The sequence below is a fragment of the Myotis daubentonii genome, chromosome 11 (genome assembly GCF_963259705.1).
Source record: "Myotis daubentonii chromosome 11, mMyoDau2.1, whole genome shotgun sequence".
NCBI classification, from domain to species: domain Eukaryota; kingdom Metazoa; phylum Chordata; class Mammalia; order Chiroptera; family Vespertilionidae; genus Myotis; species Myotis daubentonii.
Genome location: NC_081850.1, coordinates 75,860,835 through 75,887,863, shown reverse-complemented (window position 1 = coordinate 75,887,863; position 27,029 = coordinate 75,860,835). Strand labels below are relative to the sequence as shown.

Genomic DNA, 27,029 nt, shown 5'->3' with positions numbered 1-27,029 from the left:
CACTTTACAATGTGGCCCTGCCGGGGTCCAACCCCAGCAGGTCCAGGGGTCCCTAAAGGTGTGGACGGAGTCGGCGAAGAAGGAATGACACGGAGATAGTGTTCAGTTGATCAGCAGCCTAGCCAGGATCTCTAGCCCGGATCTCCAGAGAGGTTCTGCTTCGGATTTCCAGCGAGGTTCTGTAGCCATGTTCCCTCGCTAGGTTCTCCAGCCAGGTTCTGTCCAGGCTCTCCAGTCAGGTTCAGTGTCCAGGTTCCAGTCAGGTTCTCCTGCCAATCTCTGTAGTCAGGTTCAGTCCAGGATCCCTTGCCATGTTCTCCCGCTAGGCTCTGTCTCTAGGCTCCGAGGCCAGTCCCGGTCCAGGATCCTCTGGCATGCTCTCGCCAGTGAAGTTCTTCTGTCTCTAGGCTCCGTGTAGGTTCTGTCTTCTGAATTCTGTCTCCTGAGTTCTGAGTCTGAGTGTTTCTGTCTTGTTACAACTGTATTTATACCAGTTGATTCAATCCTATCAATCTCTATTACAAAAGTTAGGGCGTTTCTTATCTCCATTCCAGGGAGAAAAGATTATGTAGTTTAAGCATGATTGTTCATAGTTAAAGGGATTAATTACCCGCCTGGCACTTAGTTGAGGGGTTTTATTCCCTCCCTAACTTCAGGGGAAAATCCCTACCTGGGGATTCAACCTTTCTCGGAGAGGTGACCTTGGTTAAAACACAGCGCCAAGAAGGTGAGCAAACATATTAAGAACCGTATGCCATATATGCCAGGTCCCTTGAAACAGCAAGGATGGACCGGCTCCCGGCATGGCCCTAAAGAAAAAGATGTTATTATATGGATAAATGAAAGCTACCTAGCCAAAAAGAAAAAGAAAAAGGTTTTGCATATGTTAATTGTAGTGTTTCTCCCTCCAACAGTGGCTGACTGAATCCTCTCTTCCCAACTAGACCCCTAGTTTAAGGCGCTCTACCCCCAAATAAATGAACCCAAGAAAAACCATTGGCAACCAGTGGTCTGTCTTATAGAAGATCTCTTTAAATGTGCATTTAGATCACTCTCCCAGTACCTAAGTAGGAGGGCTCACAGAACAAAAAGTAATCCGCTCCAAAGACACATTCGGCTTCTACTCCCAGAGCCACAGGAAGCACACATCTAGCAGGGTTAGAACTGGAGTCAAGGAAATGCAAATCAAACAGGAAGATGCCATTTGGCACCCACCAGTGCCATCGCGACTGATGGACTATGAGCTGCTCTGTTTGTTCTTTTTGGAAAGTAATCTGGCAGTAATTCATAAAGAGTTTAACCTTTATTTTTAATGTTAAACTTACAAAAAAGTTTCCAGAATAATATGAACTCTATAACCTTTCACCTAGCTTAACTAATTATTAACATTTTGCCTCATGTACTTCATCTCTATGTATGTACCTAGTAATTACACACGAACATTTTTCTGAACCATTTGGGAGTAACATGCAAATACTATGACTTTTCACCCCTAAACCCTTCAGTGTGTTGTTTCCCAAGAACAAGATGACCCTCTTACATGTTAAACTTATCACATTCAGGAAATTTATCATTAGTACAACATTATCTAATATACAGTCCACATTCAAAATTCGCTAATTATCTCAATACTGTTTGTTATAGCAGTTTTGTCTTGATCCAGGATCATTCACTGCATTTAGATATTGTCTCCTAAAAGGAGAAATATAAGCATACTGTTGACACAAGAATCTCTATGCCTACAGAAAAAAAAGTACCAGTATATAAGGAAATTTTACATAGAGATCTATGTTTAGATACAGATATAAATATAGATGTGTATTGCACCATTATTTTTAGTAGCAAAAATCTGGAAACAGTCTAAAGGCCACCAAAAGGGACTTGTTGAAAAAAAAAAACATGGTATATCCAGACTCGGGAGTATCATGCAGCTATTAAAAATAGAGAATTGGATCCATACATGTTGACCTAGAAGAATGCCCATGACCAAATGACGATAAAGACAAGTCCCAGCAATGCTTTTTGCTATGCTTTCATCCACTGGGGAGTAAAAGGACTGAGATCTACCTGTAGCGTGTCCCCAGTAAAAAATGAGGACCTTTTAAATAATTTTAACCCTTTTTATAATAAAGTAACACACATTTACAGAAAACCACATTAAACAAATGCATGGTTTTATGACTTATTATAGATGAACACCCTGTAATCACCACTCAGGTCAAGAAATAGCCACCCCAATCAATAGATGAATGGACAAAAAAATGTGGTATATACACACGATGGAATCTTATTCAGCCTTAGAAATGAAATTCTGGCACCTGCCACAAGATGGTTGAACCTCAAGGACATTATGCTAAGTGAAATAAGCCAGTCACAAAAAGACAGTGTGTGATTCCACTTATATGAAGTCCCCAGAGTCATCAAATACATAGAGACAGAAAGTAAAATTGTGTTGGGGGTAGCAGGGCATGAAGAGTTATTTAATGGGTACAGAGTTCTGCAAGATGAGTACAGTTCTAGAGATTGGCTGCACAATAATGTGAATGTACTTAACAATACTGACCTATACACTTAAAATAGTACGATGGTCAATTTTATGTTACATATAGTTCAACACAATTTTTTAAAAAGTCACCTCAGAGTTCCTCCATGTGCCTTGTCTCAATCACAAGTCCCTCCCTACTGTCAAAAGTAATCGCTATCTGGCATCTCTCCTGCCAGACCCACAGAGATTGTTGGCCAAGCGCTCCTGACATTGGATCAATCCTGCCATCCCAGACCATTATAAACTTTTGAACAATAATAGATACAGAGGCAGAGCTGCCTCAAACAGATTGTCGAGCTGCAGCGGGAAGGCCGGGGAGGGTTGGGGGGCAGAAGGTAGGGGGGTAAGAGATCAACTAAAGGACTTGTATGCATGCATATAAGCATAACCAATGGACATAAGACACTGGGTGATAGGGGAGGCTAGGGGACTGTCTAGGGCGGGGGGATAAAATGGATACATATGTAATACCCTTTGTAATACTTTAAGCAATAAAAAAAAAAAAAAAGAATAAAAAAAAAAAAATCCTGCCATCCCAGGGAACAGAAAGGCCTTGTGAAAACAGATTTGAGCTGAGAGCTCAGAGGTCCTTGGGAATCTCTCCCACAGATCAAGTTAACTCTATCAGGGAGAACTGGCAGGATGTTTCTTTATAATTTTATCACCCAAGTATGTGTATACCAAGGCATCTTGGTGTCTTTTTAAAACTTTGATGCACTTTTTATATATTTTTAGTAATTTTTAGAGAGAAGAAGAAGGAAGAGGGACAGAGAGATAGAAAGAGAGGCGCATCACTGATCAGCTGCTTCCTGCACAGTCCCTACTGGAGATCGAGCCCACATCCCCGGCATGTGCCCTGACCTGGAATCAAACCTGTGACCTTGGTTTCTGGATCAAGGTTCAACCACTGAGCAACACTGGCCAGGCTGATGCATATTTTTAAGTTCCTTTTAATCTACATCTATTCTCTCTACCTCTTTGTTCCATATAATGTATCTGCTGAAGAATCCAGGCCATTTGACCGACACAGTTCCCCACTCTCATGGTGCAGGCCAACATATTCCTCTGTCTTTGGAATTTCCTGCAAGTGGCAGCTGGAACTAGAGACTTGATCAGACCCAGGTTGGATTCCATGGCAGGACTGGAAGTGGTGCTGTGTGGTTTCATCAGGAGGCACATAATTACTCTCTTTTTGTGATGTTAGTGGCTGATGTTCAATGCTTAGATCTATTAATTCACTGGGGTCATACAATGATGATATTCTAATTCTATCATTTCCCCCCTTTTGTTAACTGAAATAATTTAATACAAAGAAATATTCTCTCATCTACTATTTGGTTACCCAGGACAATTCAAAGGTAAAAGGCAGGACAAAGATTGGGCCCAGCCTGAGTGGTTCAGTGGTTGAGCATCGACCTATGAACCAGGAAGTCACGGTTGGATTCCCAGTCAGGGCATATGCCTGGGTTGCAAGCCGATCCCCAGTTTGGGGTGTGCAGGAGGCAGCCAATCAATGATTCTCTCTCATCATTGATGTGTCTCTCTCTCCCTCTCCCTTCCTCTCTAAAATCAATAAAAATATTTTTTTTTAAAGACTGAGTTCTATCCTTATATTTCTCAGTTTCTAAGATAATAAATTGGTTGCCTATCATCATCCAATGATGATCTATTGCTTGATGGGTTTCAATCAATTGCAATTATTATCCTTTTAAAGCTCAAACTGTCCCATCATTGGGCAGTGGGAGCTTCCCCTAGCTGGCTCCTAAGTCCTTTTGACATGACCCTAGTAGTGCTTGATAGCTTCCTCACTGGTATTGGAAAGATATACCAGGCTTATCTTGAACATTTCCTGTCCTAGACTTGGAATCAACCAGTTATCCAGGAAGCCCTGGAGTCTTTCAGTGATAATATTTCAATACCACAATCTGGAATTCATACTGATATTTCAAATTCAAATTCAGAACACTTTTTCCCCTAACTTACTTCTTCTGTACTACTTCTGTATCTCTTTTCTTCCTATCAAAAATCCTGGTTCCAAGGACATAGGATATAGAGGATTATAGTATCCCAAAATTATTCATTTACTTTATCCTATATTATACACACAATGAAAAACAACACTTATGGTACCACTATCAGTATAATTACTGAAAAGAGTTATGAAATTTTGCATGTTTCTCTCCATTCTCCTCCATTATTATAGTTTATATCATAATGGTCACATTATGTCTATTATGTGGGCATACAGTCATTATATACTATACCCTCTCCCTTTTAATCCTTATTTAGTCTTAACACTACTGTAAGTATTTACTGCTCTCCACCAGTCTTTAGAGTGATGTTTCTTTAATTGTTTTCATTGTTTGAGGCTTGTTCTCTAGTAGATTCCTCAAGAAGAGCTCACAGGAATAACATTCTCTGAGGCCTTTCATGTTCATAATAGTTTATCAGTGTCCTTTATTGTTTTAAGAATAGTGTATTGATATTTTTAGAGAGAGAAGAAGGGAGAGGGAGAGAGAGAAACATCAATGTGAGAGTGCAACATTGATTGGCTGCTTCTTGCACACCCCTTACCGGGGATTGAGCCAGCAACCGGGGCATATGCCCTGACCAGGAATTGAACCAGCAACCTCCTGGTGGATGGGAAGATGCCCAACCAACTCAGCCACACTGGCCAGGGCTATCAGTGTCCTTTATACTTGAAGGTTTTGCTGGATATAAAATCTTTGGCTCACATTCTTTTCTTTCCTTGATTTATTTGTTATTCTACTTTCTTTTGGCAAAAAGTGTTTCTGTCAAAAAGACTGATGGTAATCTAATCTTATTTTTCTTCTAAGCCATTTGCTGTTTTGTCTAGATGCCCAAAGGATTTTCTTTTCCTTTAATATCCAGCAGTTTACCAAGGATATGTCTATGGTATTGACCATTCTGGGTTAACATTGTCAGCTTCATTGTGTGCTCCTTCAATATGTAATTTTGAATCTTATCTTTTTATTTTGTGAAAGTTTTCTGACATTATAGTTTAAGTGTCTGTTCAGTTCTGTTGCCTTTTTATTCTCCCCTTTCAGAGATTTCTATTATCTATATGTTGGATCTTCTTTGCCTATTATCAATCTTTGTCACTTTTTCTCAGTCTTATTATCTCTTTCTTCATTTATTTTTATCTTAAAATTTCTCCCGCCTTAAGGCATTCTGTTGGGTTTATTTATTCTTGTGTTTCTTCTAGTTCAACTTTCATTTCCAAAATCATTTTTTAATTTTCACTTCTTTCCTAAGTTCTGTCACCTCATTCCTGAATTTTTTCTATTTCAGATTTATGCTGTTTAAGGCTTACCACATGATCCTAAGGTCGCTTAGCTCCTTTGAAAACAGAGAATTACAGTTTTCATTTGCTCTGTGGCATGTCTTTCTGGCATTCTTTCATTATCTATAAGAACTCTGTCCTCACTGGTTTTTTTTTTCTTATAATAATTGAAAGATTTGACAGAAATCATTTCCTGTTGCTTTTTTTAAAATATATTTTATTGATTTCTTACAGAGAGGAAGGGAGAGAGACAAAGAGTCAGAAACATTGATGAGAGAGAAACATCGATCAGCTGCCTCCTGCACACCCCCTACTGGGGATGTGCCCTCAACCAAGGTACATGCCCTTGACCGGAATCGAACCCGGGACCTTTCAGTCCACAGGCTGATGCTCTATCCACTGAGCCAAACCAGTCAGGACTCCTGTTGCCTATTTTTATGTACAATTAGTTTCCCAGAACTTTTAAGAGGGAGACATAGTTCAGGGTAGCCTTCTAATTTCACATAGCTTTCCTTTTGGTTGCTTTCATGTAGTGTTCAAACAAAACAAATGCAGTTGCTTTTTGCGATTTCACACACACACACACACACACACACACACACACACACACACACACACACAACTTTATTTATTTATTTTATTGCTTTTCCCTTAACCATAACTTCCCCTATCCTGATTATTTTGACTCTGCTCCCATACTGAATTTCTCTTTGGCACTGAGAAGTGAGCCCTGGAAGTGAGCCCTGCTGGGTTGGTTTCAAGAGATTATAGGGGCCAGTCCACAGATCTCTTCCACCCATTCATTATTTTGGTGCTCAAAATCCCTCTCAATTTCAGTTACTGTCCTCACATTAACCTGCCAAACCTTCCAGTGGAATCCTATTGAAAATTTTGGGGTTCTCTTCTTCTCAAGCCTATCAAATGCTCCAATGCTTGCTTCTCCTTTCTCCGGCACAAATGTTGATACTCTGCAGGTCTTGGTGATGGTATATCCCCAGCCACTTGTGTTTTGGGTTTGATAGGGATAATCTGTCACCTAGGTTTATTGTAAATATTGTTAATGGGTTTCCGAGTTTGCTATGTGGGGATTCAGAAAGAATTAAAAACTATGTTATTGTCATCACCATCTTCCAAAATCACTTAAATGATTTTTTAATGGACTTTTGTATCTCGCTCTTTTCTTTCTTTCATACTTGACAGAAAACTAAAATACCGGGTGGTCTGGTTCCATTCCAACACCTGGCAACTCCAATGCTTCCCCAGAGACCAAAAACTCCAGGGGACCTGGCTTCACATCTAAGCTAAGGACCCACTGGATCTGGCAGGGGCAGCAAAACTTTAGCACTGCACCATCAGAGCATCCACCACCCTCCCTCAGCCCCCCAGCCTCAGGAAATCGACCAGGGGCAAGCCCAGCAACAATCTCGGGCTGAGACTAGAAAATCAGGCCTGAATCTCACCACAGAGTTCTTCTGGGCAATGCTATTCTAGGTGTAGCCTAATTCTCTGCCATTCCTCACAGTGAACAACAGTAAATGGATTTTAAACCTCATTATTACTTCATTCCTTTCATGTAGCTAACAAAATACAACTAAAAAATTCAACAAGGGAGAGATTTGAAGATGGCGGCATAGGTAAACAACTATACTCACTGCCTCCCATAACCACATCAAAATTACAACTAAAATACAGAACAACCATCATCCAGAACTGCTGGAAAGCTGGCTGAATGGAGGTCCTACAACTAGAAAAGTAAAGAAGAAAGCACACTGAGACTAATAAGAGGCATGGAGGCGCAGAATGGATTGGTCCAGCACCCACGTGTGCCACTTTTTTAATCAGGAGGGAGATCATCTCTGCGGAGGCCGCTGGGATGAGCAAGGGATCCCAGCCCCACACCCTTTTCCCAGGGTCCCAGAGCTGGAAAAAGAAATCCCTATGGGCAGTAAGAACTACAGACTGTAAAAAACAGTGCGGATTGGGGCTCAGTGATGCAGAGGCTGCTGGAGACCCAGCTGTTCCTCTTAAAAGGCCAGCACCACAAACTGAACTTACAAGGTCCTGCTTCCTCTAAGCTCCAGCACCAGGGTGAGGCTCTGGGGGACACAGACACATACGAGGAAGAACTGGACTGTCTGGCATCGGGGCAGGAACTCAGGGGTGGCTTTCTTCCAGACGGAGGTGCCTGCAGGGATCATTGTTCATATGCTGGGACCTCCCGCGTCACAGGGCTAACTGGCAGCCATTTCCATTTGCTCTGCCCTGGTGATTCCTCATCCAATTTATAACCCCACCCAAGCTGTGTGCAGCAGCTTTTGCATATGAATGGCTTGTCCTTGTTCAGGCTAAAATCTCTCAAACAAGCTGCAGCTGGGTCAGAGAGCCCCATACTTATCAATAAAAGGCCCAAGACCTGGCACCAGCACCAGCCTGCCTTGCTTCATAGCTGGGCCTCATCTGGGATTGCCAAACCTGATACAAAGAGGAGGATTCTGCAGATCTCTCTGTAGCTCCTGCTGGGTGGCGCCAGGCAGTGACTGACTTTGCACCTCCCCGGAGATCCAAGAGCCTGTGTACCCAGTGGTCAGTGTCAGACCATACCAGATTATAACTCTACACATTCATAAGCGACACACTCAAGGGGCAGACTCAGTGAGCACCAAAGCCCCACTGAAGCAAGTCTTGCTCCATAGGGGTGTCTCCTGCATAGCAACTCTCCCACTGTAGTCGCAGCTGGTCCTCACAGCCAAGTGGCCTGGAGGTCAATTCTTCCCAGTGACACCAACAGCAATCAAGTCTCAACTACAACAAGACTGTGCTCACAGCCCACAAAGGGGTGCACCTACAGCTCCCAGCTCAGGTGACTGGGGAGGCTGAGCCACTGGGCCCTATAGGACACCTACTACACAAGGCCACTCTACCAACTCAAGGAGACATAACAGCTCTACTCAATACATAGAAACAAACACAGGGAAGCAGTCAAAATGCAGAGACAAAGAGACATGTCACAAATGAAAGAAATGAGTGAAAGCAAACTACTGGATATAGAGTTCAAAATCACAGTTATAAGGTTACTCAAGAATCTTCTAGAAGCCTCTCCAAAAATGGAAAAGGGCCAGTCAGAAATTAAGCAAACACTGACTGAAATAAAGAATAATATACAGGGATTCAACAGTAGAGGATTCTGAGAATCAAATCAATAATTTGAAATAAGAGTAAGAAAAAACACCCAAGCAGAAGAACAAAAAGAAAAAAGAATCCAAAAATATGAAGATACTGTAAGGAACCTCTGGGACAACTTCAAGCATACCAACATTCGCATTATGGGTGTGCCAAAAGAAGAGAGAGAGCAAGATAATTGAAAACCTATTTGAAGAAATAATGACAGAATACTTCCCCTCCCTGGTGAAAGAAATTGACTTACAAGTCCAGGAAGCACAGAGAGTCCCAAACAAAAGGAACCCGAAGAGGACCACATCATAATTAAAATGCCAAGGGCTAAAGACAAGGAGAGAATCTTAAAAGTAGCAAGAGAAAGGCAGTTAGTTACCTATAAGGGAGCGCCCATAAGACTGTCAGCTGATTTCTCAACAGAAACTATTCAGGCCAGAAGGAAGTGACAAGAAATATTCAAAGTGATGAATAATAAGATTCATCACTACAACCAAGATTACCTAGCAAAGCTCTCATTTAGAAGATAAAGAGTTTCACACACACAAAAAAAGCTAAAGGAGTACATCACCACCAAACCAGTATTATATGAAATGTTGAAGGGTATTATTGAATAAAAAGAAGAGATAAAAATATGAACAATAAAATGGCAACAAATACATATCTAACAGCAATCAAATTTAAAAATCAAAATAAACGAGCAAGAAATCTAATGAACAAAATAAACTGGTGAATTAAACAGAAACAGAGGCATGAAATCATGAAACAGACTGACGAATCTGAAAGGGAAGGGAGGAGGGAGTGTGGGAAGAGATTATCCAAAGATCTTATCTATGGACACAGACAGTAGGGTGGAGAAGGCTTGGGGTGGGGCAAGAACCGGGTGGAGGGGGATAATGGGGGGGGGGGGGAACGGGGACATCTGTAATATTCTCAACAATAAAGATTTTAAAAATAAATAAATAAATTGTGAAGTAACAAAAAGCACATAGGTGAGTACAATGCACAATCCAAGTATTGGCCATTCCTAGTGTCCATCTGTGTGCCTGAGACACAAGGCCAGCACCCGTGCCCGGAAACACCACAGCTAGTCTACACATGTGTGTGCTGGCCTTTCCCTGGTTATTCCTGTTTTCTCTCTAGCCTCTTAGACTTCCCACAGGCCCCTTGGGCAGTGGCCAGCACCGGGGATAGGTGATACCCAGGCAAAAACCAGTGCTGACCTGTTACTAGAAGCAAAGTGTGCCCTGTCCACACCTCCTTCCTCAGTAATGAGCGTCTGAATTGTGCTATGTGGGCTCAAAAATTCCACATGAATTGCATTTTCACTCTCTCCCTTTTTTAAAAAATATATATTTTTATTGATTTCAGAGAAAAAGGGAAAGGGAGAGACAGAAACATCAATGATGAGAGCGAATCATTGATTGGCTGCCTCCTGCACACCCCCCCACTGGGGATCAAGCCTGCAACCTGGGCATGTGCCCTTGGCCGGAATCGAACATGGGACCCTTCAGTCTGCAGGCTGACGCTCTATCCACTAAGCCAAACCGGCCAGGGCCCTCCCTTTCTTGAAAGTTCCCCCCTTTTCATATATTGTGAATGCCTCCCAAGGTAGTTCATTTTTAGATTGAAGGCACCCTGTCTAATGCTGTGTGGTATTTCATAAAGAATAATTTATTCAACAATCCCCTATTGTTGGGCATATGGGTTTTCTCCAACCAGAGCAAAAAGCCCTGAGCAGTGACCCCTTCTAGCACCCACTTGTGGACCCGGCAACCATGTCAGTTTTGTTACTTACAGCAAACTCCTCGGGAGTCACTTTCAAGACGTCGAAGACAACGGCATCGTAGCTCTTGCTGGCATAGTCGCAGCTCTGGCCCTCCAGAGAGTCTGAGCTGCTGCTGCCCTGTGGGGACCGGGAGAGACGTGCCACCTGAGCAGCCTGGCTGACTTGAGTCACTGCCTCCCACACCTCAGAACTGAGGAGGCAAAGAGTGACAGACTGCATTATGATAAAAGCTTGTAGTGTTTAGTGCTTCACTCTGTTGCAGGCACGGTGCTAAGCACTTCATATGCATCATGTTAACATCTCTGAATACACACTATTACTATTCCCATTTTACAGCAAAGCAAGTAGAGGCAATGTTACTTCCCCAAGGTAGCTCAGCTAGGAAAGTGAAGAGCCAGAAAGAGAACCTGGTTTTGTATCTACCTGATCCCAGATCACTGCACCCCACCTGCTTCCAGCTGGCTGTGTGGCAGGGGGGTCAAAAATACAGCCCACTCTTCCTTCAGAGGGAACCAGCCTTCCCATCTTAGGAGGCCTGAGGAGATCACCTGTTTCGTTGTATCTTTCAGACATTACCTGGTTTTACCTTTTTATTTTTTTCTACTTGAGTTCATTGCAGGAAATTGTTACACAAAATGCTAACTGAGCTCTTAAGGCTTATTTCATGCATTGGCCACTTGGAATTCAAGCCTGTGAGCTGATGAGGTGAGAGGTAACCGACTGGCATTGGAGACAGGCGTGAAAGTTATATTTAGTAGCGTCCCTTGTAGGGAAGAACACTGTGAGTCCTGCAAGTAAAGTGTCTCCCATAAAAAAGCAAGTTAAAATTCCCCAATTGTGGCTGGTTGCATGAAAAACCCAACACTACAGGGATCCCAGAATGCTGAGCATACCTTCTCCTCAATTTTATTTCATTTCATCAAATCCTATTTTGGGGAACCAATCACACTTACCACCCAAAAATTGTGCCCTGTTCATAAATGGTTCTATTCGTCTCAATCCACGAAGAGGGATTTTGTGGTTTCCACTAACCTCAACATCTTGGACTGGGATTTAGAGAATATGCTTTTATTAATTCCTCTTTATTTCACTCTTTCCAAAACGGCTATATCTGGAAAAACTTTGCAATCTTACTGGAAACTAGATTGTTTTTAGGCCAGTGAGGGAAACCAATAGTCAATATCTGAAAATGTGAGGTTAAAAGGAGGAGCAGAAACTAAACCTGTAGATTTCAATAGGAAAAATATTGAATCTGTGTCATTTAAAAGCTTCACAAATGAGTCTACTATACCCAAAACCCTAAGATGATCTTAAGAAGCAGGGTCCCGTGGTAGTTAAGGCCAGCTCCACACCAGCTGCTGCCAACCTCAGGTGAGTGCCTTCATCTTACTGAGTCCCAGGCATCTGTAAATGGCACTGTTGGAACCTACTGCCCAGGGCTGCAGTAGATTATAGAAAATGAAGCTCACAGAGCAACTGACAGAATCCTCACCCCTCCTTTCCCCCACCAGCTCCCAGCCCCTCTCCCCCTACCGCCCCCGGAGATGCTGGTTCTAGGGCTCTAGGGGTCTGAGTGGGCTTGGGGGTAGCTAATTTAAAAGTTGTATGGTTAATGGGACAGTCTCCCGTGAGGAAAACCTGTGTTACCCTTTTGAAAAATAATGAAGACTAACCATCAATGCCCCTGGACCTGGCCGTCTATTCTCCTCAGCCCTGTACACTCCCTAAGCAGAGGACCGTGCATCACGCATGCCCGCACCCACCTTCCAGGAAGTGGCACAGCAGGTGACAGGGCAGGTTTTCTTCAGGACGGTAGTGTCATCACAGTCAGGAGCACACCGGGTTGGGTCCCACAGGCCTGGCTTTGAATCCCACCCACCGCTGACCAGCTATGTGAATCAAAGCCAGTTTATCCACCTCTCCCTGCCTTAGTTTCCTCATCTATAAACTAGGGGTAAAACAACAGTCCACACCTCATGGGGCTTTGTGAGGACTAAGTCAGATAATGTCTGTGAAGATGCAAAAAATGAGCCTGGTATATAGTAAGCACTAATCATGGGTGTGGATATGTGTAAACGTGCCATTCAGTCACCAAAATTTATTGAGCACTTCAATTATACATGTATTCATTCATTCATTCATTCAACAAATGTTTATCGAGTGCTCACCATGTATCTTTACACACACACATGTGTGCATAGACACAGTATACGTGTATGCGTGTGTGCGCACGAATGTGTATATGCAGGGAGAGCAGAGGAGAAAGAAGTTTTCCTGGAGGTGGAGTGTGAATTGTAAACAGAAACCGAATTCTGATTCCTCTAGTTGCCAAACAGCCCAATCCTGGGCTTCAAGTTTCATCATTTCCCTGTCATGCCCACTGCATCGCTCCAAACACGTGCTCAAAAAGGGTCCTTGTTTAATCCAAAACTGCCCCAAATACATTCATTGGTGGTGCTGGCAGTGATGATGCAGTAACTTTATTTAAACTTATATTGGCGCCATCAGAAAAATTTAAAAGGCACCCACAAGTCTGCTTTTCAGAACCAGAGATCAAAATAGGAAAACTTTCTAAAGGTTTATAAGAAATGAGCTAGTTCCTGTGAATTTCTAGCTGATTACATAGGATCATTTCAAAAGCCCAGCTCCACTCTAAGGGCCCTGTGAGCTCAGGACACTGAGCATGGCCAGTTAGTCACAGGGCCAGGCGTTACACACTGGATGTGGTGGCATCCCCAGGCCGCAGATGACACCCACTTCCCTGCGTGCCTCTGTTACGTTACTGAACTTGGAAAGAAAACTCCCAAACCCCCGGGGAAAGGCCCAGCCCAGGACACTCTCAGACCACCAGTCCTCACAGCCATTTCCTCCTGAGGAAGGTAAATAATAGCACAGGCCAGTTGGAGTCAGTTCTGTCTGACTTCATTCCGGAATGTGTGACTTATTTATAATCAGTGGCGGCTTTTCTGGGGAAAGGTCTGATCTCTTCGTGCACCAACATGGAATGTGGCACTTGCTAACACTGGACCGAGCAGCTATTTGTTTTTCTTTGAAGAGAAAGACTTCAGAAACATATTGGTCCTCAGGACTGCCTGCCTCCCAAATCTCACGCCCGGCATGGCCAGGGCCTCGGGAGTGCTAAGAATGGTGGTATTCATGGAGCCCTACAGCTTTGCTGCTCATGACTCAGCTGGAGCCTGGCAGCTTTGCTGCCCCCACTGTCAGATTCTCGCAGTCTCCGTACCTGTGGAGTGGCGGAGGTGACCAACACACTAGCCATCAGACCATTCCTCCTGTACATAGTCTCCAGGCCACAGGGAGCTTCAGGGCAGCCTCTGTCGGTGACATAACCCGTCAGGAGAAGTCCTGCAAGGCAAAGGAGCTCATAAAAACCAGCCCTCAAAGACAACTAGACCCCACCCCTGGGGAAAAGGTGTGACAGATTTCAGCAGATGACCCCAGAGACCTTTAAAGAAAGATTGTAAGCTGGTGGCCTTTCGGCTAAATGTGGCCCACAGATGTACTTTGTTGGGCTTCCACAGGTTTTAATATTTTTTAAATTAACCACCAATGTTTAAAACTTGAACGGTTTCATGCAGAATCCTGGATTTCTGACATTTCTTGGAACTAGGAATACCTGGCAGTACCGGGCCCACATCCCTGCCTGACAACCATCAGCTGCGCTGAGCAGTGGTGGCCCACCTGGCCCTGGCAGGCACTAGAGTTTGTGATCTTTGTTTTAAAGTGGAGGCAGGTGAAGAAGACAAACGAATTCTGCTGTGTCTGCCTGTGCGCCAGACCATGTCAGCAGCAATAATGTGGAGAGCAGCTAATATTGCACAGCACTTGCCTGGTGCCATGCGTTTTACACACCTCAGCTCATCTAGCCCTCACTGCAGTCCTCGGGCAGGCCCTACGATTACACCCACAGTGCACAGAGGAATCGGAAGCACAGGGAGCTAATGTGACTCACACTTTGGTGCCTCAGCTCATGCTGTCCCCCATCCCATCAGCATTCAAGATCCTACTCAGCTGTCATTTCGTCTGGTTATCATGCCTGGCCCACCCAAAGCAACATCAGTTGCTTTATACCAATGTGTGTGTACACAATTCTAGCACAGCATTCATCACATCACCAAACATCACAGAACTGTAGCCGCACCAGGTTTTTTGCAGGAAAGTGGCAAGGAGAGTAGGGAGAATGTAATGGGGGGGAGTGGGAGGGAAGGAGGGGAGGCAAAGGTTCCAGCTGGAAGCCAACTGCAATTTCCCAGGCAACAGATGAGGAGGGTCCTCTGAGCTAAGTTTGTAGCAGTGAAGTCAGAGGGAAGGAGACAAACCAAAAGGCAGTAAGGGCAGAAATTCAATAGAAATTGATGAGGGCAGGAGGGAGCACAAGCCGAGGATGAATGGTTTCTGGCTGGAGGTACCAGAAGGATGATGGTGAAGGGACAGAGGTGCGGGAAAAGATGATTAATTTAATTGTTGGGTCTGTGGTGCCAAGGACATAATCAGTCCTGGTAAGCAAGGTCAAGCCCAAAGGTCACTGGAAAAGATGGAAAACAAGGAGGTACAAGTCTGATCTTGACTGTCTGTGTACCCATTATGCTTCCGGCAGCCTGAGCTAGAAAGATAGACAGAGCTTGTTTCCGATCTCACTCCTGTATGTCTCGCCACTGACGAAAACAGACTAATTTATGGGCAACAATTCTCAGACAAGTGATATTTCACATGCTAAGAAAAAAACAGAACCAAACAGAATGGAAGATCCTTTCCAGGGCCCAGAGAAACCTCCACCCATCCACCTTCAGTCCCTGAGGCCTGGCCAAGCCCCAACTCCTGGCCAAGAACCAGACTCCCAACAAGGAGGTCAGCCGGGCTCAGCCCCTCCCTAAGAACCCCTTCCCAACCCCACAGGTGGGTCCCTGACAATGGGAGCTGAGCCTCCCAGGCCGGACTAACTGAACCACAGTGGCCACCTCATTCTCCTGGGAACTCGGAACCCGGAGATGCTAATCTCTGCTGGTTAACCAAACAGAGGTGCTGTACCGTTGGGAGCAGATGTTTGCCAAATCCTGCTGGGTGCAGGGACAGTCGGTCAGAAGGAGATGCACAGAGAGAAGCTCAAGAGACAGCCGTGTCTGAAAGGGGAGGAGAGCACGGGGCCTGGTTCCCACTGCTTTGTAACAAATGCCTCTTTTTCAGTGTCAGACAGATTTCCAAAGACCTTGACCAAGGCTATTTCCTAAACCCCAAGGTCACACAGGGGCCCACGTCAATGGGGAAGATACATGCCACCATCCATCCATCCACTCACTGAGCTCAGGCGTCACGCAGGCACTCACGCTAGGAGTTCCTAACCGTTGTGTGCCTTGGACCCTTTTGACTGGTGAAGCCTCGAGGCCCTTTCTCACATAAATGTTTTTAAATGCATAAAATTATACAGGAAACTGATTACACAGGATTTCTCAGGAAACCAATTATATAAAAGTACAGTCATTAAATTATTTTTAAAACAATTGCGATGTAGTAAGAAAATAAATTTTATTTATTTATTTATTATTGCATTAAAGAACAAGATCTATTGGTGGATCTGGAAACTACCATAATTTCAAAGCAGTATGAGCACAGGCATTCTAGATACCCACAGCTAATATTTGATAGGAAAATATTTGTGATTTTTTTTATATTCATTTTATTTTTTTGTTTTATTGCTTAAAGTATTACAAAGTGTATTACATATGTCTCCTCCCCACCCCACCCCCGACATTCCTCCGGCCTCCCCTACCCCCCAGTGTCTTATGTCCATTGGTTGTGCTTATATGCATGCATACAAATCCTTCGGTTGATCTCTTACCCCCCACTCCCGTCCCCCAACCCTCCCCAGCCTTCCCACTGTAGTTTGACAGTCTGTTCCATATTGCTCTGCCTCTGTGTCTATTTTTGTTCATCAGTTTATAATGGTCTTTATTATCCATAAATGAGTGAAATTGTGGTATTTTTCTTTCATTGACTGGCTTATTTCACTTAGCATAATGCTCTCCAGTTCCACCCATACTGTTGCAAATGGTAAGAGTTCCTTCCTTTTTAGAGCAGCATAGTATTCCATCGTGTAGATGTACCACAGTTTTCTAATCCATTCATCTGCTGATGGGCACTTAGGCTGTTTCCAGATCTTCGCTATGGTAAATTATGCTGCTATGAACATAGGGATGCATATATCCTTTCTGATTGGTGTTTCTGGTTTCTTGGGATATATTCCTAGAAGTGGGATCACTGGGTCAAATGGGAGTTCCATTTTTAACTTTTTGAGGAAACTTCATACTGTCTTCCATAGTGGCTGCACCAGTCAGCATTCCCACCAGCAGTGCACGAGTGTTCCCTTTTCTCCACATCCTCTCCAGCACTTGTTGTTTGTTGATTTGTTGATGATAGCCATTCTGACAGGTGTGAGATGATACCTCATTGTTGTTTTGATTTGCATCTCTCGGATGATTAGTGACTTTGAGCATGTTTTCATATGTCTCTTGGCTTTCTAAATGTCCTCTTTTGAAAAGTGTCTATTTAGGTCCTTTGCCCATTTTTTGATTGGATTGTTTATCTTCCTTTTGTTAAGTTGTATGAGTTCCCTATAAATGTTGGAGATTAAACCCTTATCGGTGATAACATTGGCGAATACGTTCTCCCATGCAGTGGGCTTTCTTGTTGTTTTGTTGATGGTTTCTTTTGCTGTACAGAAGCTTTTTATTTTGATGTAGTCTCATTTGTTTATTTTCTCTTTAGTTTCCAATGCCCTAGGAGCTGTATCGGTGAAGAAATTGCTTCGGCATATGTCTGAGATTTTGTTGTCTTTGGATTCCTCTAGTATTTTTATGGTTTCCCGTCTTACATTTAAGTCCTTTATCCATTATGAGTTTATTTTTGTGTATGGTGTAAGTTGGTGGTCTAGTTTCATTTTTTTGCATGTACCTGTCCAATTTTCCCAACACCATTTATTGAAGAGACTGACTTGACTCTATTGCATGTTCTTGCCTCCTTTGTCAAATATTAATTGAGCATATTGGTTCAGGTCGATTTCTGGATTCTCTATTCTATTCCATTGATCTATATGTCTGTTTTTGTGCCAGTACCAGGCAGTTTTGAGAACCATGGCTTTGTAATACAGCTTGATATCAGGTAGTGAGATCCCACCTACTTTGTTCTTCTTTCTCAGGATTGCTGCAGCTATTCGGGGTCTTTTTTTATTCCAGATGAATTTTTGGAGAGTTCGTTCCAGGTCTGTGAAATATGCTATTGGTATTTTAATGGGAAGTGCATTGAATTTATAGATTGCTTTGGGTAGTACGGACATTTTAATGATGTTGATTCTACCAATCCATGAACATGGTATGTTCTTCCATCTGTTTATGTCTTCCTCTACCTCTTTTTTCAACGTCCTGTAGTTTTCTGAGTAGAGGTCTTTTACCTCTTTAGTTAAGTTTATTCCTAGGCATCTTAATTATTTTTGGTGCGATGGTAAATGGGATTGCTTTTTTAGTCTTTCTTTCTGTAAGTTCACTATTGGTGTATAGAAATGCCATAGATTTCTTGGCATTAATTTTGTATCCTGCTACATTGCCGAATTCATTTATCAAGTCTAATAGTTTTTTGACAGAGTCTTTAGGGTTTTTTATGTACAATATCATGTCATCTGCAAATAAGGACAGTTTTACTTCTTCTTTTCCAATTTGGATGCCTTCTATTTCTTCTTCTTGTCTAATTGCAATGGATAATACTTCCAGTACTATGTTGAACAGGAGAGGTATGAGTGGGCATCCCTGTCTTGTTCCTGTTCTTAAGGGAAACGGTTTTAGTTTTTGCCCATTGAGTATGATGTTGGCTGTGGGTTTGTCATATATGGCTTTTATTATGTTGAAGTATGATCCTTCTATTCCCACCTTGCTGAGAGTTTTTATCAAAAATGGGTGTTGGATATTTGTGATTTTTATTGGTGACAAAGTCCCAGATACTGTCAATATTGCTGTGTTCACTGTAACTGAAAGAAATATTATACCTCAGTTAGAAGTTTGTAAAAATAAAGATGCCATTTTCCCCCATTCAAATTCAGAGATGCCTGGTCGAGAAACCCTGTTCCAGGCACTGAGACCATGAAGTGAGCAAACCGTGCCCCCATAGACTTCACATTACAGGATGGGAGTGAGAAAATACCGTGAACAAGAAGATAATTTCTGATCATGAGAAATGTCTTGAAGAAACACAATGGAGGGAATACAGTATTGCCAGGGTGGTCCAGGAAGGACTCTCTGCAGATGTGGTCTTTGAACTGAAACTTAGGAAGGAGTCAGCCACAGGAAAAGGACTGTTCTTCACAGAGGGCACAGCAAATGCAAAGGCCCTGGGATGCACATGAGCGTAGAAGCTTTGTGATGGAGGCAGATGGCCATGACTGGAGCTTAGAGAGTGGGAGGCGGTGGACAGACAGGCCGGGGCCAGGGCCTGGAGGGCCTTGCAGGCCACGGTGGGGAGTTGGGATTTATTTGGAGTACACTAGAGGGTTCTGAGCAGGGGGGTGACATGACCTGATCTGTTTTGAAGGTCACTGTAGCTACTGTGTGGAGAACTGGGTTGGAGAGCCACAAAAAACAGGACCAGTGAAGCCAGTGGTGGGTAAGGGACGGTGATGACAAGACTGCTGGCCACAGGGACCAGGGATGGATCTGAGAGGAGGTCTGGAGGTGAAACAGACAAGACTTGTTAATGGACTGCATGTGAGGGAAAAGGAAGAGAGGATGGCTAGGGGCCGTTATGACTGGGTAGATGTTGACCTAAAAGTCTCATCAGCATTGTGCTCATCATTCACTGAACAGCCCCAAGTCATCCGCTACTGAGACAGCTGGTGGACCAGTTCTGAGGGCCCCGAGTCGAAGATGACACAGCCCTGTGCTCCAGGGTTCTGTGGTGCAGGCTGGGGAGAAAGTCCTGCAAGGTCACATTACAGGTTCACCTTGTGGGGAGGGGGGTGTCAAGGAAGACATCACTCTGAGAAGAGCCATTGAGTTGGGTCTTAAAGGACCAGTGGGAGTGTTTCAAGGAAAGAGCGGAGAACAGGAGGGCAGTGTGAGCAGGTGTGGAAGCACGCAGGTGTGTGATGCCAGTGTGCCAGGAGCACCGGGAATCCTCCCCCTTCTCCCTTTATCTCAGCCCCGTGCCCACCCTAGACTAACACAGGCACTGGCGGCACAGCGACAAACAAGCCAGGCACAGTTTGTTTGACAGGCGGCCCCGACACATCTGTGCAGCAAACATGGCAAAGTTTTTCCTAAGCCCTGAGCTGTGCAGTCTGATCATTGCTGGCATCCTTCCTGGCTAAGGATGTATATGCATTTAAAAAAATTTTTTCTTTTACAGATGAGGAAACTGGCACTCAGAGGAAATTACACTGTCACTTAGGGTTACGGTTTGACATGCCCACATTGACTGTGTTCCATGCCACACTGGCCTAAAAGTAAGAGCACCAGCTTTTTTAGTTGGGCCATTTTAATCTGTACACACCAAAATCCTATTTTCCACTCTCCCTCTGCCTCTCTCACCTCTCCTCCCTCCCCCGCCCTCACACACACACACACACACACACACACACTCCGGCTGCTAATGCCTCCTTGGAAACCAAAACACAGCAGGAGAAAAAGCGATTCTCATGATGTAACTCCGCAAGCACGTGGCAGTTGTAGCAGAACCACAGAACAATCCCACGTCTCTTGTTTCCCTATGACAGCGTCTGGTCTGGTGTGTGTGGGCTCCTGAGGAGGGGAAGGAAAATCCCATATGCAACGTTGGTTTCCTTCCAAACTCAGAATTCTGCTTCAGCATTTCAGGCTCAGGAAACCAAGAAAATAACATGAGACAGTCTGGTGCAGACCACTGTTGAGAAGGCAGAATAACCACTTTTTTCTAAGCTTATGGAGGCTGTTTCAAAGAAAATACACACATCCAGGAATGTTCAATTACAGGAGAGTGATCTCTTCCAAATGTTCGGACAAGTATGAAAATGGACGCCAGGCCCATTCCTCGGCGTGGGGCTGCTCTCCGCCGACGTGGTCAAAGCTTGCTCCACCTTCCTGCGTCTTGAACAGAGGCTGCAACGAAGACGAATAGGAAGGAAACAAAGCGGGATTCTGTCCACAACCCCTCCACCAATATTTGGCCCACTGCAGGAGCAATAAGTGTACATACGTGTGTACACACACACACACGCACACACACACTCTGAACCACAGACACAGGACCAGATTTTGTGTTGCCAAAAGGTTTCCTTGGGGGCCCATCCCTCTGGGGCTGGACCACCTGCCAGCACTCAGGAAGGCCGGCCTTGTGTGGCTGGCACTGCTGTTATCTCTACCTCCTCCTGACCCTCTCTAAGCTGGCCAAGCCTCTTTTCCTGGCAAGCAGCAGCGTCTGGCGGCTTTCACAGAGCGGCCTGGCCATGTAAGCATGTCAGACCTGCCATGCCATCACTCACTGCAGTGTCCGCCCACACGCCCTCCCCTGCTCCTTTCATACCATCCCACCAGACGTTCAACATCCCACCTCTCACCTCCTCACTGAGGGGCAGGGAATGGGCTGGGAGGCACCACTGTGTCCAAAGGCCACTGCACCTCCGTGGAGACAAAGCAGCAGCGTTTAGGAGTGAGGGCAGGGTTTAGAGATTGAAAGTGGGCAGATACCATGAAAAGGGAATACAGATGGGTAAAAGGGAAGCACCTACATTTATGGAGCTGAGGTAGGGTCTACAGGTGACAGGCACTTACCAACACCCCCCCCCCCGCGCCCACACACTGTGCTGAAGCCCGAGAAGCAGGGACGAGTAAGGCCCATCTCGTCCTCAGAAACATCAAGTCCCCTGGGGATGCCTAACCTTTGCAGGTAGGAGGACTTCCTGAATTTTTACATAAAAGTAAAACATGTACATGTTAAAAGTATATAAACTGGGGGAAAGGTACAAAATAGAAAAGTCCCCCCGCCACAGCCCCTGGGCCTGTGCCCAGGTTACATAGTTCACAATATGTAGGGCATCAGTTAAGCACACATCCCTGTATGTAGAAATACAAGGAGATATACAGACATATCAGTATATATGAAAATGCATTTTAGAGACCTTCCCTTTCAACACTGAAAGTAATTTAGTTCTCTTTTTTACATCTGTTGATTAAGAAAAACCCTTGAGCCTGGCCAGTGTGGCTCAGTGGTTGAGTATCGACCTATGAACCAGGAGATCATGGTTCAATTCTGGGTCAGGGCACATGCCGGGGTTGCAGGCTCGATCCCCAGCATGGGGCATGCAGGAGGCAGCCGGTCAATGATTCTCTCTCATCATGTTTATCTCCTCTCTCCCTCTCCCTTCCTCTCTGAAATCAATGAAAATATTTTAATAAAAATAAAAAACCCTTGATAACAAAAAGCTATAATAAATGACCAACATCTTTAAATGAGTTTGTGGTTTAATGGTCATAGCACTGTTTACATTCACTTGGAAAAGAGCGAGACGTACCTACAGCACCTATTCTTCTGTCTGTGGGCAGCTGGACTCGGAGGCCTTACCATAGCCTGCAGCTCAGCTCGCTCCAGCCCGAGGTGCATGACCTGCCATCCATCGCAGGTTTGGTGAACTAAGAACAGGACAGCCATGGTACCGCCTCTGAGTGAGGAAAAGGAGCCAGTGCCTCTGTGGCTTACAGAACAGATGCATCAGGATCTGAATTCTCACCTATCGCTTACTCTGTGCCCTTTGGCAAGTTTCTAGACCTGGCTACGCCTCACCTTCCTCATCGGTAAAAATGGGGAGAATCGCAGTCCCTCCTCCCTCACAGATGTTGAAGGGTTCATAGGATGATGCACGTGAGAGTGCTGGGGCAGTGTCTCAATGAATGACAGCTGAGGCAAGTGCTAACCCCCTCACCTCCCCACCCCCCACCCCCCCGCCATGGGGCAGGGCAGGCATGGGCATGCTCTCAGTACAAGACTACGAGAAACCAATTTGAAGTTAAGGCAACAGGAGAAAGATGAGAAAGGGTTCTCAAAAGAAAACAAATGCTCTGGTTGGCAGGATCGTTTTAATGTAAACGCTTCACGAAGAGGCCGGCTAGTGCTTCCCCATGCCCCACGCGAACACACGTGGCTACTCTTGAAACCACAGGTTCCTTGGCTCCAAACAAAGCTGTGGAGAACAGGTGGAGAGAGAGGCCCACCTGCAGCCACTGGCTGGTAAGGAAGACCTGATTTTTCCATCGGAAGCAGAGGCAGATTTTTCCGTAGGAAAATGGGAGGCCGAGGGATACTGTGGGAGGGCTTGAAGAGAACCTCAGGAAATGGGGGTAAGACAGAGAATGAAGAGATGAGGACTGTCCACCCCAGACACCCGGGACAGCTTTGGCATCGGATGGAAGAACACCCTCTTGTTAGGGAAAGGCCGACTTGCAAAGGGGAGAAGTTCCTGACTCCCCCCGGCCAGCTGGGCAGAAAAGGGAAGGCAAGAGACGCAGGCAGGAGATGGGGACTGGGGTTTTCTGGGCACTCCTGTGCTGGCGACCAAGATCAACAGTAATTGATATAAATGTGAGGAGTCTGGCAGAAGGCTGACCGGGACTCCTTTTGATATTCACAGGGTGAATATCTACATTTTATTACCTGCTGCTGACTCAATGGCCTAAAGCAAACTCCCCCAAGACCTGACAATCTTACTGTTTGCTAAACATTACCATTGATATATCTGTTTGCATTCCTAAAGGCAATTGTGTATTCTAGCTAATAAAAGCAGCTGGGAATGGAGCAACGGAGAGAGCTTGACCGCTATGGTTAGCCTGTCCTCTGGTTCCCCCGGTAATTAAAAAATTAATATTCCATCTTGTGTATCATTTGTGCGTCAGCCCTCCCTCCAAGTCTTTGAACCCGCGAAAGCCACGCTGGCCGTGGACTCTCGCACTCCTGGGCATGTTCTCAAGCACAATGAGTTACATTAACAACACCAAGTATTAACAGTGCAAGAGAAAGAGAGGAGGACATCTGACAAAGCAAGCCTCAGAGAAGATGGCAAGGGTGGGCTGGTTAGCTGCTTCCCCTGCCCCTGGAGAAAGAACACTGTCACTACTCAGACCTGCCCTGGAGGAGGGCAGCCTGGGGAGGCAGGAGAAGCTGATTTTCACAAGAGTACCAGCCAGCTGGGCACCTGTAATGATCCCCAGGGCTCGATGAAGTCTCCAGGAGGAGACGCTTTTAACGTATGAGAAACAGAAGCACAAAAATAAGACCATAAATTTCATCCAATGAGGATCTGATGTGACCTTCTGGGCAGACGTGGAAACTGTGACAGACTGGGAGACTCATGAGACTCAACAATTAAATGCAGGAGGAATCCTGGACTGAATCCTGGAACAGGAAAAGAACGTTAGGGGGACACTGGTGACATATGAAAAAGGTCGACAGTTTAGTTCACAGTACTGCAACGATGTTAATTTGATAGCTGTACTGTGGTTATGTAAGCTGTTAACATGTAAGCTGGGTGAAGGGTATATGTGAATTTCTATTTATCTATCTCTAAGTGTAAAATTATTTCAAAATAAACAATTTAAAAAGGGATTCTACACCCTTACATCCCACTCCACTCCCCACCCCCAACAGAATCTCTACAACCAGGCCTATAACGAGGGCTCGCCCTTTCCTGTACAAACCATTGTTGGGGAGTTACAGCTCTGGGGTGTGGAGGTTCAGGTATTTCACACGGGTGAACATGGGCCCAACATGCACTGTCTTGGTGGACAGAGGATGGGACAGGAAATGACTTACTCCCTCTCTCCCCCCAAGTCCCTGCCACAGGCAGAAGACTTACTAGTAACTGGTCTGACTGGTAGCGGACGGCACACCTTTAGGAGCATCACTAAGTGCCAAAAGGTCACACACCTGTTAAAGGCCCTCTTTTCTCCCCATTTGCTGCTGTGAGATCCCGAGGGGAACAGGGCTCAGCCTTCTCTGACTCCCACATGTACCCCTAAGTGTGCCTGCCTGGCCTGTGCCTGCCTGGCCTGCACGTCCCTGGACACTGCTGCTGGCCAGGGGTATACAGAGAAAATGATATTTTCACATCAAACTATAAAAATAGATTTTGGTTTCAAAACCATAAACTGGTCAACACATTTGCCTTCCCCTTTTCAAATCTTGTTAAAATGACCAAAGAAATAAAAAATAAAAACAAGAAATCTGATGCAGTGTTAAAATACAAGGAAGGATGACATCAACAAACCAGAAAATGGAACTAGATTAAGGAAAAAGCCATGGGTGTTAGATATCTGGCCATAAAATCAACTGTTTCCTCTATCCAAACAATAAATGACAAAAATGTACTAGCACAAGAGCCTACATATATATTTTTTAAGAAATGTACAAATTTCATTTGAGGCAAATTATGAAATTTTACTAGAAGACAAAAAAATGGAGTTTAAAATCAAAGAAGAGCTATTTCACTTCTCTTAATAAGGAACAATATTGTAAAGACATCAACTCTCCCCAGCTGATGTATGTATAAATGTAAGCTCATTCTAAATCCTAAGGGAATTCATTTTGGCATTCAACACATTCATTTAAACTTCCATCTGGAAGAACAGTTAAAAGAACTCAGAGTTTTCAGAAAAGCAGCATGATGAGAAGGGGCTTGTCCCACCAGGAGAGATGAATGGATTGGCAGGACAGAGCAGTCCACAACACAGGACCCAGGATACATGAGAATTAGTATCCAACCAAGACAGCATTTCAAACAGTGAGGAAGAATGCACTAGTCAATAAATGTTGGTGAAACAATCTACTATTCACTTGAGGGGGGCATTAGTTTAAAATTTTACCCCATCCTATATTATCCTAAAAGGGTACTATGCAAATCAACCCAACTGTGGAATGACCAGTTGCTATGACACGCACTGACCACCAGGGGGCAGATGCTCAATGCAGGAGCTGCCCCCTGGTGGTCAGTGCGCTCCCACGGGAGGAACACCGCTCAGCCAGAAGCCCAGCTGGTGGCTGGCGGGCTGGCGGGCTGGCGGGCTGGCGGGCTGGCGGGCTGGCGGGCTGGCGAGTGCAGCGGTGGTGGCAGGAGCCTCTCCTGCCTCAGAAGCAGCGCTAAGGATGTCTGACTGATGGCTCCCAGACTGCGAGAGGGCGCAGGCCAGGCTGAGGAACAACCCTCCGCGCCCCGTCCCCGCCTTAGTGCACAAATGTCATGCACTGGCCTCTAGTATTATATATAATAAATTTTTGATGGATTAAAGATTTAAATTAAAAATCCTCACAAAAATACTAGTGGGTACACAAATCACTTTTTAATAATCTCGGAGTGAAGAAGTCCTCTCTAGGGTGAAACAAAAGCCAGAAAACAAAGGGAACTATTGGCAGGTTTAACTACAATAAAAATTAAAACTTCTGACTAGGAAGAGACATTATTAAAAAGATGAAAGAAAAGACCAAAAAAAAAAAAGAAAAAAAACGATGAAAGACAATCTACAAAGTGAGGGAAGGGTGTTTGTGATGTTACATGAGAGATGAGGAAGTAATATCCTTAATACAGAAACATGCCCCCCTGCCCTGGCTGGTTGGAGAATCATCCTGTACACCAAAAGGTTCTGGGTTTGATTCATGGTCAGGCCACATACCTAGGCTGCAGGTTCCATCCCCGGTCAGGACGCACGGGAGGCAATCTATCAATGTTTCTCTCTCTATCTTTCTCTCTCCCTTCCTCTCTCTGTAAAATCAATAAAACCATATCCTCAGGTGTGGGTTGAAAAAATAAAGGATGAATCCCCTTCCAAGAGCTGTGGCTCAACTCTCGGCATACGTGTGGTCTTGGACAGGGGCTTGTCACCTGCAAAGAGAGAAGCTAAGAGTGGCACCTTTCACAGGTGTGAGGTTTATGGTATGAGGATTATATTATATGTTGTATATAAAGCACTAAACCCAGAATCTGAGCAAAACAAGGAAGTCATCAGACTGGCAAGCAGGGAGTATGTTCCAGGAAGGCCACTGACTGCAACACCACCTACAAAAGGCAAGAAAACACTGAGAAACCACATGGCTGTTTCAGGACAGGCAGTGGAATGTGTCCATTCAAGGGGACACTAAGCAGTGGGTTAAAAGGATGAGATAGATCAATATTTATAGACAGAGAAAGATGTCCACAAATT

The 27,029-nt window shown here is 44.6% G+C and overlaps 1 protein-coding gene across 16 annotated transcripts in view; it reads right to left on the bottom strand.

Moving 5' to 3' along the window:
• Window positions 1-27,029, bottom strand: part of RALGPS1 (Ral GEF with PH domain and SH3 binding motif 1) — a 257,027-nt gene that overhangs the window by 180,929 nt on the left and 49,069 nt on the right. For 14 of the 16 annotated variants that reach the window (XM_059658077.1, XM_059658078.1, XM_059658064.1 and 11 more), the window contains 2 exons: window positions 14,054-14,175; window positions 10,819-10,926 (listed from right to left, as the gene is read on the bottom strand). In XM_059658077.1, coding sequence (XP_059514060.1) covers window positions 10,819-10,926; window positions 14,054-14,110 — 165 coding nt within the window. In that variant the 5' untranslated portion in view covers window positions 14,111-14,175. Of the gene's footprint in view, window positions 1-10,818; window positions 11,000-14,053; window positions 14,178-27,029 lie in introns of those variants that run through there. The other 2 variants (XM_059658073.1, XM_059658071.1) reach the window with 2 other exon arrangements.